Source organism: Gymnogyps californianus, chromosome 5 (genome assembly GCF_018139145.2).
Source record: "Gymnogyps californianus isolate 813 chromosome 5, ASM1813914v2, whole genome shotgun sequence".
Lineage (NCBI taxonomy): Eukaryota > Metazoa > Chordata > Aves > Accipitriformes > Cathartidae > Gymnogyps > Gymnogyps californianus.
The window spans coordinates 53263838-53276185 of NC_059475.1; the positions used below are offsets into that span (position 1 = coordinate 53263838).

The 12348-nt window shown below is 34.2% G+C and overlaps 1 protein-coding gene across 6 annotated transcripts in view; it reads right to left on the reverse strand.

The window, feature by feature from the left end:
* Positions 1-611: 611 nt before the first annotated feature.
* The window catches only part of PPP4R3A (protein phosphatase 4 regulatory subunit 3A), a 45538-nt gene continuing 33801 nt past the window's right edge, over positions 612-12348 (reverse strand). For 4 of the 6 annotated variants that reach the window (XM_050897074.1, XM_050897070.1, XM_050897071.1 and 1 more), the window contains 7 exons: positions 12161-12263; positions 10704-10862; positions 9282-9451; positions 7292-7434; positions 4475-4665; positions 3725-3951; positions 612-1371 (listed from right to left, as the gene is read on the reverse strand). In XM_050897074.1, coding sequence (XP_050753031.1) covers positions 1258-1371; positions 3725-3951; positions 4475-4665; positions 7292-7434; positions 9282-9451; positions 10704-10862; positions 12161-12263 — 1107 coding nt within the window. In that variant the 3' untranslated portion in view covers positions 612-1257. Of the gene's footprint in view, positions 1372-3724; positions 3952-4474; positions 4666-7291; positions 7435-9281; positions 9471-10703; positions 10911-11259; positions 11283-12160; positions 12264-12348 lie in introns of all 6 variants that reach the window. The other 2 variants (XM_050897069.1, XM_050897072.1) reach the window with 2 other exon arrangements.

Genomic DNA, 12348 nt, shown 5'->3' on the forward strand with positions numbered 1-12348 from the left:
ATCCTTGTAAAGAGTTTATTCTACAACCATCTTTGACTCACTAAAACTGGTATTCCAAAGGGAATCACAAGTTTTTTTAAAAAAAAAAATACCACTAATGCCATTTTCCTTCAGCTTTAATTATTTCTTTTTTATTTTTGTAAGTCAAATGAGTCAATATATTGGTATTGTTAAATCATCCATCTTGCATTTTGATGAGTTAGTCTATCATCATTGTTCTGAGTTATGAAATTTCAAAGTCTCTTTGGAATACTAATTTCATTTTTATAGGTTTCAATTTTTTTATTCCATCCTATTTCCCTGAACTTTTTCTCGACAGTTGCTGATGTAAAATTTAATATAAAATATTTAGTCACAAAATAGTATTGCTTTTATGCACATTGTGGTAAGATTATTTTTTTTTCCAATAAAAACTATACCATCTTCCATAAAATCCTAAACATATTAAGAACTGTGATGCAGAACAAAATTACACAGGGTGAAACAGGTACCAGCACAACAGTGAGATTATATTACATCAAAAAATTTTAATGGTCCCAAATATATACTCAACAACTAAGCATACACTCAGGGGGGCAAAAAAAAAATTATGACACAAAAGTGACCACATCTAGAATTCCACTCAATCTTTAATCAAGAAGGGAAAAACAAATCCCCCACCTCCAAAAAAAATTCTGCAGTTTAAAGGGCAAAGGGAACAGATTAAAAAAAAAAAAGAGGAAACTTTATATTCAGCCCTCCCCCACAGAGGTTTTTAAAACCTGTTGTAGCTTGACTAAAATGTTCAGAATGTACGATTTCAAAGGCAAGTCTCTTATACAAAGAAACTGCTGGCATTCTTAACTACTGAAGAATTATGGCAAAAACCGCCTTTTCTTCAGAAGTCTCATACATGGTCCAAGAAAGCATATTCTGATTGTAGCAACTGACCAGCCAATCCAGAGTTCCACTAACAAAACTCCTGCCCTGTTGGCTTTTTTTGTTTGTTTGTTTTTTGTTTTCCATTTCCTTCCCTGAGAAAAGGGCAACGTGTGGTCCAAGCTGGAGAGCTCAAAGACTTAAGTCTTTCCCCTAAACGAAGTATTTCCCCTTCTTCTGCTCCTTTGAATTGGCACTTGATTGGCAGAAATCTGTTTGTATAGGTTGATCTGTGTCACACACAGTAATTCACAAAAGATTGCTGCTTTGCTGTGGGTTTGTTTTGTTTTTGGAAAAAATATCCTTCCCCCAACTGGTAATGTTCTTCAGCAGTTGCCATTATGATGACTCAAGCTTTGCTTTCTTTGACAAAGGTAAAGTTTCCTCTTTATCTTCATCTTCATCATCCTCTTCATCATCATCAGGATAATCTACAAGCCCAACGAGGCCTCCCTACAAAGACAGGCACAATTACTATAATTAAGAAAATGTTTGCACATTGATACTTCACGTTTGTATTGGAAAATGATGTTTGCACAGAATATTGCCATAAGCATACTGATTCATGAAGTTTTGAATAAAATGAAGCAGAACAAAAATAAATCCTTCAGTATGAATGAAAATGACATTGTCTGAAAAATGTTTAAATTAGTAAATCCAAAATGAGGTTTTACCTACCCAACTGGATAGAAATATTTCCAGTTGAAAGTTAAGAAAATCCAAAAACCTACTTAGTTTTGCTAAGCGTCACTGCAGCTCTATCTGTAAAGATGTAAGGTTTTTTTTTTTACCGCGCATAGCTGACTGTAGCAGCGAGCAATCTGGAAGCTCTTCAGAAACAAATACAAAATACCCTTCGATTTGAATTTTCGAATTATGATACTTTTAGAACACCATCTGTCTTCACAAAAGCTAGTTTAAATGTGTAGCAACTTAAAGAATTTTTTGTATAATATAATTGAATGAGGTGTACAGGTTACAAAATTTAAACAACTTGGTAGCTGAAAATTAAAGCATATCTAGTAATATTAAAAACTCCCTTGTATTGCAAATAACCACAAATTTTAAGATTAGGCAGCTCTGGACCCATGAAGAAGCGGTATGAACTTCTAAAACTTCCTCTAACTACAGTACATTGCAATTTCTGAAGCTTAACCAGCATTTGACTACAATGGCAGTTACTGGTACTTTACTCAAAGATCATATTACTTATTCAGGTGTCTAATGATAGACATCCAAAACAGAACACTTCAACCAACTGTATACCAAAATACAACTCGATAAACAATCACACACATTCTGTACAGTCACATACAACATAGCACTGAGTATACTACACATAAAATAACAGAATCAGACAATAAATGAAAACCCCAATTTCAACACTGCTTCTAGTTTGCGACTGTGGCACATTTATAAACAGCGTACATTTTACTGAAAGAAGGTAGCTTATGCCTGACTCCATGAATGGCTTTTCAGTGCACTGCATATTCAGTGTAACCTGAACATTTTTCTTTGGCCCCCACAACTTGCAATTTTGGAGCCAATACTGCATGCAGTATGCTCCATATGTAAAGACTCCATTTCAGATTCAAGGAATTATACTGTCTGGGAGAGAACAAGCCTCCAGCAGAAATACAGAATAGACTGAACTAAATTCCAAGCCAATTCTATCCCTTTTAAAAAGCTCTTGACTAACTACTGTATTTTTTTCATAAATGAAATAAAACTGCTTCCCCTTCCTCCACAGAAGGACTTAGAGGAAATGTCCCTTAGTTCTTCCATCAGCCAAACTCTTCTCATTCAGGTGTTTTCAACAGAAGGTAATCCAAACACAAACTCTTAAGCCATGTTCGACTATAAGAAAGAAAAAACCTAAAACGCCATTTGCCTTTACTAGAAGTCAGGTGAACAAGCAGTATGGTGGCATTAAACAATAAGGATGAATCAGAGTTATTCCGAGGCTACCTGAGAACTGAGATACATACCTGACCTTTCAGAAATGGAAACACTTGTTATGAAAGTAAATTCTCATTATCCCAACTACGCTGTACCAACACCACCTTATCTGTCCCCCAGTGCTGAGAAAACACCAGTCACTCTATTCCCCTGACTTGGTTTAAATAGAGTTTTAGCCAAAGATCTAATAAATCCAACAGCATCCGAAAATGTATTTAAAAATGCTGGGTTTGGATATTTACTGCAAGTTATACTGACTCTTTTAAACAGGCATTCTTCTACTTCAATATGTTCCAACCCAAAACTATATGTTATTTCAAAAGGTAAAAAAGTCATGCTAGGATATTAAAAATTGTTTATGTTTTGGCTTACAGCAACCACCCCTCCACAGTACAATTTATTTCTTTCACACATGCCAGTTCTATCATTCTGAACAATATTAAAAATGGTAATAGTAGAAATTCTCCATGGGGGTGGTGGGACATCGTGGAGTCTGGCAAAATTTGGCAATGTTTCCGAAGTATTTCTATATTTCTACCTGCCAAATATCCCTGTGCAATTTAACAAAAGTAAAGTGTTGTCTGTATTTCACTGTAAAGATCGCTGCAAACAGCAGCTACTGGTATGTTTCATACTTGAAGAGTTTGGGCATTAAAAGAGCTTTTATTTCTTCTTTTTTACACACATGTCAGATCTCCTTAAAAATGCTGAAGGCCAGACAAAAAGCACACACAAACCAGACAGTCCATTACTGCTTAACATGTCAGAATTCACACAAACTTGAGAGATGCTAAAGCAAACTCCTAGTCCGTAACAATGAAGTCAACCTACGTCCATTCAAAATTACCTTAGTTGTAATAGCTGCCATCTGAGATGTGCTTTTAGAAACTGATCCTGGAGACCCAGGGGACCCAGGGGATCCGGGAGACCCTGGGGATCCAGACAGATTACTTGCAGATGACTGACTGGTAAGGTTAGATTTTGTACCACTGGAAAAGGAAAGCTTGAAACTTGGGCTCTGACGACCTGAAAGGTTAGTTTTCAGAAGAACTTCCTTTTCTTCGCTCTCTTTTACTGGAGAGAAAAAAATAAACACAAAAAAATGCAAAAATAAAGCAGTATTATTGAGCGAAACATTTAATTACAAATCACTTCACTGTGTGGGAAAAGGCTTAATACTTTACGTACAACTTGGTAAAGTGAGTCATCACAGACTTTTTTTTTTCATACTACTATACCACCTACCAGCTGTTGTCATTGGCCAGGAATGAACACTTTTGTTCTACCAATGATATCACCTGAACATTTACATCAAAAATTTTGAATTATAAACCTGAATAAAACACAGGAAAACTTGACTATCAGCTAAGATTGTCATTCAAATGCTTTAAGAAATCAACAACAGTATTTTGTATCATTCCGCTTTTAAAGACAACAAAACTTGTTTTGAAGGGGTTGTCCACCAACTTAGTGCCACAATTTCAAAATCTAAGAACTTCAGAATAAATACATGCAAATACTTCATTGCAGTAGGACTAAAGAATACAAGTTATGGCTTCTACATAAGCCATACGGCATTCTTCTTCTCATCACTTACATTTTTTCCTTTCCATGAATTTACTGATGGGGTCCATAATATCTTCATCATTTTTAGTTTTGTCAGAAGGGGGCACCACTGCCTCTCCATCTTCCATATCATCTTCATCAGTATTAAACCACATTTCCTCCTCATCCTCCAGGGTTCTTGCATCCCTTCTGTATCTATGGTTTCTCAAAATGGAGCGCATGCTGCAGAACAGTAAGTTTTAAAACCTTTGATTAAAAAAACTCATATTAATAATAAAACTTCTACTCAACATTTACAGTGACAGCCTACAGATACAAATATTATAGAGCAGTAAAAATATCGGCAGATCATTCTGTAATGTGAATCTTTGTATTTTCAATGCAAATATCATTAAAAACTTTTCTTTATAAAGAATCAAATAAAGTACAACTCTGCTAATTGCACATTCAGACTACTCTATCTGTCCAAAATTCTGTAGTTTACAAACAGCACTATTAAAAGTAGTTTTAATAAATGTCACTAAAGTGTTGCATTCAGGCTTGGTTTAACAGTTTGCACTGGTAAATAAAGAAGTTGTAAAACAAAGAGTTTAGAAACTATAGACTTTTTTCCTGAAAATACTCATCAGTATTTGGGGTCCAATGTGTTAAAGAAAAAAACCAACAAAATGTAACTTAAATATGACTCCAGTTTAAAATAGATACATTAAAAATACAGCTATCTCTTTCTGCCATATCCACCTGTTATAATTTTTGGTCACTATCAGTATTTTCCATTCTTCAGAGCCTTGGATACAAAGTACTACTTCTCCCTCCTCATTTGATCTATTATTAGTGTTGGAATAACAACTCAGCTCCACCTTCCTTTTTTCTCACAGAAGCAGTATTATGACCTTGGAGGAGAGGGACAGTGATGCGCACCCTGAAGAACAGGGGGAGAAGTGGAAGAGAGGTTGAAAACACTCTTTTCATTGCTAGATGTTGATTCTAAGTCAATTTCCAATAAAAGCGTGAAAGCCTTGACAAATTTTCTGTAGCATTTCTTCAAAATTTACTGGCCACAATGTAAGTCTGAAATTTAATGTTTTTCATAAAGTGTCTGTTACTGGAATCAAAATGTTAATAATACAATCTAGGCTTATTCTATTTAGAGAAAAGGTCTTGCGTTACTGAACACAGGTAAAAGCCAGAAGGGAAAAATTAGGAAATTACAAGGTATTTAATAAGAATGCTAAATGTACTTTTAAAAATAAATCTAATTCTGAATAATTTGCTTGCCAACACTATCATCTGGATCTATACATACTGCATTATTTTACATTGCATTTAAATTCAAGTTCTGCTAACAGTGCAAAACTATTACTTAAGTGGCACTCTTCTGAACACTTTTGTGGCCCATGTCAACAAAATTTTTGGCCTCCTTCCTTACTGAACTATTCTTTGCTAAAATGTGTAAACAGATTCTTGTTACTTTTGCATTTTATTATTTCTGCATTTTCACTTAAGAAACTATGTGGACTATGACAGGGCTTGTGCAGCCACTATATAAGATGTAGGAAGAAGGTAAAAACTGGGCTGGTTGAGCTACAAACCTCTTGAAGCTGTAATTTTCTGTTGGATAAACTCATGCAGCACAACTACACACAATCACTTAGCTCAACTTAAGCCAAGAAAAGACTAACTTTTTACTTCCTATACTGGATAGAAATTACTGAAGGAAGTGGCTGGGTGTTCTTTCCAACACATGCATTAATGTAAGAATTGTAGGCTTGAATTTCACAGCTGTTTAAGTGGCAAGCTTAGCTGACACAAGCCAAAATAATAACATCTCACCTGTAAAACATTAGTACTCAAAACTGCAAATACTGCACAAACTCTTGAAAGGGCTTCAACATTTTAAAACAAATCTATGATTATACTCTCATTTTAATTGTACGAGTCTCAAATTTAAATATTGGTTAAGAAATCTTGTGTCAGGAAATAAAATAACTTAAGTTTGAAATGTCAAGATGCCCTAGTATGACTAATCAGGATTAATTTTTTAATGTGTTTTCACATTAATTCAAGACAACAGAACAAAAGCAGGTCTTGCTAACAATTCTTAAGAGTAACTCATCTATTCACACAAGCATTCCATTTTGTTTTAATGAAACTACACACAAAAGTAATATCATATGCCAAAAATAAATGGAGTAAAAAGTCCTAAACTTCCTATTTTTATACACCCTAACCTTTTAACCTTGGGTAACTGTGTACTAAGGAAGGGAACTTTCGCTCTGGTGAACAGAAGGAGTGATTCAAGTGTTAGATCAGATTGTTTTTTACGCCATCAGCAAATCTAACAGTGACAAAAATGCATTCTCTGAAAATTTCTTTGTATATTCTATTTCTCAGTCATTTTGGTAGAGCTTATCTAAATATCTACTCCCACAACTAACTAAAATAAAAGGACATCTGATGTGAATTTTTGAAGGAAAAAATCCACAGAATGATAATTCACAACTGAACAATCTTTCAAATCTGACAGTGGGAATCTGTTATTTAAGCAAATGAACTTCAGATACTGTATAGGCTTCCAGCCTCATTACAATAGTGTACACAAGTTTAGGGTATGACAACTTAGCATTATTCCAGGGGTCCAGCAACTAATGTTAGCTGAAAGCTGATCAAGAGTTTGAAGCAACACATCTGGAAATCACACTTTTACTCAAGTAAATTCAACAATGCCTGAGATGCAAGCAGGGGTCTAAATTATTTACATTTCCCGCTATCACAGAACAACCCACCAATATTCCCAAAACAGAATTAAAGCACTAATATACTAATAAGGGCATTTAGTGCATTTTACCTGTCAAGTTTTGGATTATCTTGTCTTTCCCTTTGTTGCTCAAATCGTAGTTTCAGTCCTTTGAATGTCTGCACATAATCTACATCTTCCAGTGCCTTCCAGTAATTTTCAATTACATGAGCTGTTAATGATTTTATATCTTCCTATAGGAACAAACAAACATAAAGTGACTTATTTTCATTCAAATGAATTTATTTAATACAATATAAAAAGTAACTGAAATGAGAGATTATTTTTAAACATTCCACAGGAAGCATCATATTAATTACCTTATGCAAAAATAAGTATTATGCATACAAGTGTAGTTAAAAATCTAGAGCTTCAAATATTTGATTAGCAAAACAGGCATAATAGCAGCAATTTTCTAGCAGTATCTCCTTCAAAACACATGAACAGAACCTAAAACCCTGATAGAATTTTATACCAAAACCAATTCTAAAAGGTCTTTCCCACTGTAACTTATATTTTTATATTGATAGATTAACTGATACCTGTTGTAATCAGTCAATTAAAAAATATGTTTACAAGATACAGACTTAGCATTCATATTGTTTCTTTCCTCGCTGCAAATAAATTACTTAGTAAAAATAATTATTCAATGCATTTGTTCAGGATGAGAACAAGGAAGATATTTTTCATCAGAAACTAACATCAAGTTTTTCCTTTGTGGCCATACAATGCTGGTCAAGGTCCTTTACAAAAGACTCCCAACTGTTCTGCTATTTCAGTTTAGCGTTGTGGCTCCCCAAAGCCACTCTAGAGAGCTGAGACTAGCACAGGTCTGCATACTGCAGCAGGAAAATGGCTCCTGTGCATTATTTGGCTTTCTTAGCACTGCACAGCCCCTGGAATACACTGCAGAATAAACACCTGAATTACCATCTACTAAGGACAAGCAAAGCAACATAAATCTTAATACACTGATTATTTTCCTTTTTGGTTACATGCTCAAAGGCCACCTCTTATGAATGGTAATACATCAGCAACAACAAAAGCACACTTTTTTTTTTTTTTAATTTGCTCTCTTTAAAAAGAAACCTGGATGAAAAAAAAATTGACAAAAATTATTGACAGATACCAAGAAGAATTCTGGAAACGTAACCTGGGTATCTATGTGAAAAGGAGGGTAAGAAAGTAAGAGATAATTTATTTCCCCATAGCATGAACTGTAGAATCAGCACCCAATCTCACAGAGTACTGAAAGATCACAGCACAGAAGTCAGGGCCACCTATATGGGTTAATTTTTTTCATAGCTTCAAAACCATTTTTAAATCAACTCTTCCATGATGATCAGGTCATCTCAGTCTTGAATTACCTTGAGTCCCAACTCAAAGAAGAAAGAGGTCATCAGCACAGAAGATTTCAAGAGGTGACAAAGCCTCCTTTTTTTCTCACCCAGTTACTCCTCCACGACAGTCTGCACCCTAGCTTGGCCCCACTTACATTTACACTCTGTACAGCATCTTGTCAGAAACTAGATGCAAACAACAGTGAGGAAACAGTGCTGTGCAGACAGTCAAATTGGCGTGAGTATTTTAAGAGACTCCCCACGGAAGGAACTTTGTAGCACTCCATTAATATAATAAAAAGAGACTGGTATCTCTTCTGTATGTTTCCATATTCTGTTGAATTGACATTACAGAGCACAGCTAAATTTCATGGTTTTGTAGCAGTAGTTTCAAATTACATTCCTGTCATAATAGACTCATCCAATCCACATGATGAAACTTGATTAGTGCTGCCTTTGCAAATCTGGGTACTGTGAATATACTATCAAGTGAATTTAATTTTCAAGTCACAGTACTATTTGAACATAAGAAAGAACATGTAAAAATATGTAACAGTGATATAAAAGAAAGTTCATTTAAATACAGTATCATATGGTCCCATTATGATAGCATAATTTAGGGTACAAGCAAAAAGAAAAGTCGTCTTGAACTACAAGATTAAACAATACAGTAATTATCTTCAGCATATAACAGCACTCACCACTCTGATAAATTCAAACATCTCTATTATGGCAGAGTTCATCAGATTATAACGGGAACCATTATTTAGAAATGCTTTGACCACAGGTTCAAACAAAAAACTTTTCATTATGTAACGGTTGTAGAACTCATCCTTTAGCCCAATTATCTTTCTCTTGAAACGAAGGGCACCTGAAACAGAAGTGTTGTCAAAAGAATTTTTAAATTTGAAATAAAAAAATCCAGAAATTACTCAGCATTAGTTAGGGCAATTTGCAACCTCAGTTCTTATACAGCATTACATTATTAGAACCAAGTAATACATTCAGCTATTATCTGCTTCTCAACAGTCTTGACTATACTGCTGAAGATTACTTACCTATTTTATCATAAAGAAATGCTCCATCATAATTGTACAAGTGAAACCACCTCTGTTCACTGAAGAAATGATATACTACTGTTTAACTATATTACTACTAACATAAAGGTGTATTTTCTATTTTTTAAATTATTTATGATAAAGGTAAAATATTTTCTCAGTAGAAGAACTGGGAAATTTGCTTATCATGCCTATTATTCAAATGTAAGTTTGATTACATTTTATTAAGTCCTATTTGATTAGGATGCAAACTATCTTATTTTAAAATTGGTAAATGACATTTTCTTCACACACATAGTAAAGCAAAGACTTAATTTACATTCAGCTTAAAGCTCTTTCTGAAACTCCGAGGCGTATACAAGTATGTGAATGTCCACGCATAAACAGAAAGTAGAGTATCATCTTGCTATAAGGCAGCACATTTTGGTTAGCAACTAGTGTACATGAAAAAAGATTATTCAAGGATTCTAAAACCAAACTCAGGTGATTCAGTTACAAATTTAAAAGGTACCTCTTATTGTATGGTACTGCTCGGTCAACTTTCGGCTTGGTTTTACTCTATGTGCACAATGGAATCATGGAAAAAATCTCTTACTTGCCTCCAGAATTAAGTCACACTGGTTTGCTATTACTGTGCTGAGCACAGTCAAGAAACTACCAGAGTTTGAAGAGCAGCACACTGAGCTTCTGAGCGGTTTAATGCAGTCAGATAACTGCATCTCTAATTAAATACCTCTGATAATTTCTACTAAAAAAATACCAAAACTTACAATGGTTCTCTTAGGATATTCAATATTGAGATACCATCTTTTCAATTCACCTGTACATTGAGATTAAGAAAAATCCTGCTTTTTAGAAAAAAAGACATCTATAAATGCAAAATTTTTTACTAATACTAGCTGACATACTATAAATTGGTATGAGAAACACAGAGTATAATAGTAGAATTTCTGTATTCAGTCACAAATTGTCATGATCTGTGAACAGTTTTCTTCCAGCAGAATGAAGATATGTAACACTTCACAGTCACAAACTACTAGTTTATTCTTTAGCTTTCAAACTTACACAATGCCAAGAAAGCATGCTTTGAGGCCATGAGAACAAGTACCCTTCGCAGGATATCTTTGTTAATGATGTAGTTCTTTATGTGATAAGTATGATGTTCTACGCAGAAAGTTAGCAATTCCAGTATTAATGCCAAGAGCTGGGCTGTCTGAAAATCATCTGTAATAAAAACAAAACCAAAATAATTAAACACATCTAGGATATTGCCTTCAGAAGCTAACTTCAAATATCCAACTGCAGTCTGGTAAACATTTCCAAGTTCTTGTATATTCCCACAGATAGTTTAAGGAACACGCTGCAGGGTACGTTCAGTCTTTAAAACACAAATTGAACAAGCTTGTTATGGACTGAGTATTTTCTATTCATACAGATATGGCACGAAACCCTCTTAAACTATAGAAACGATTACATTTTGTCTGTCTTAAATCAGTGTGTGAAGGTTCAGAGAGTACAGAACTTAAAACTAACACAAGCGGTCAGGCTTATTTAACCAAATATCATTATGATGTCCACATGTCTATATCATAAAGTATTGCCCTATATGCAGTGCCTTGACTAAGTTTGTACCAAAAATGTGATCTATTATGCCTTTCAACAAAAGTACTATGCAAGAAATATCTTAGGCTCTTTTCATACTTCTAGGACATAATCATATCAGCATATAAAAAACATAACTCAAATCCTGCTATTAAGTAGACAAATAATAAATTAAATACATGTTAGCTTTTATCTTTTTTAAAAAGGTAGTGCTACCTTTTTAAAAATGTTGCCAGATTGTTGACCATTAAAGAACATAAGTATTTTAAATAGTAAAAATCTCACTTCCAATCTATCTGGAAGCCAGCTGAGATAAAACAGATTAATTTAGCTAATCCCTTGGAAATCTATACAATAAATTAAAAAGTTTAGAGAACATTTATGTATCATTTACGTACCTTCTTCTACATCCATTTTGGGTGTGTTATACAATTAAAAACCAAACAGTACTGCTGTTTGTAGTAACCAGCAAGAACAGTTACTTCATCACTGATCTCTGCTTTCTTAGTCTGATGTAGAACCAATACCCTCAAATTCAGCACAGTATTGTGATACACACCTTCTCAGGGGCAATTTTGCATCCTCTCTAGTAATCCCTAACCTTAAAAAACATTGACGCATGTTTACAAGTTTATGTCACTGAACAGCCCCATGAGTTAGTAAAAATTATACAAATATTTTCATTTTTGCTGATGCAAAATCTGCAGCAAATGCTGTTCACTTCTTAAATGAGGTCTCTTTGCTGAATTTTATACTTATAAATTATTCAAATGACTAAATCATGAATCAACATTTTACTTTGAAATATGTATCATAGTCTCAGATTCTCTTTAAGACAGAAAACATTGTTTGACAGTTACTCTACTTTAAACATTGACATTCAACAGCCTTGATGTGCCCAAAATCCAGAGTGGCATTACCTTTGCTAGGCTTGTCCTCTGTAGTATTAGCCAATAAAGGGGCTGTCAGAACATGCATACAATGTTTGTAGAAGAAACCCAAGAACTCTGTCTTTTCTGTTTTCTAAAGAATGAAAAAAAAAAAAATTATATATGTAACACGTAACACCAAATACTCTAAAAAAACCAACTGTAATTTCATTTGAAGG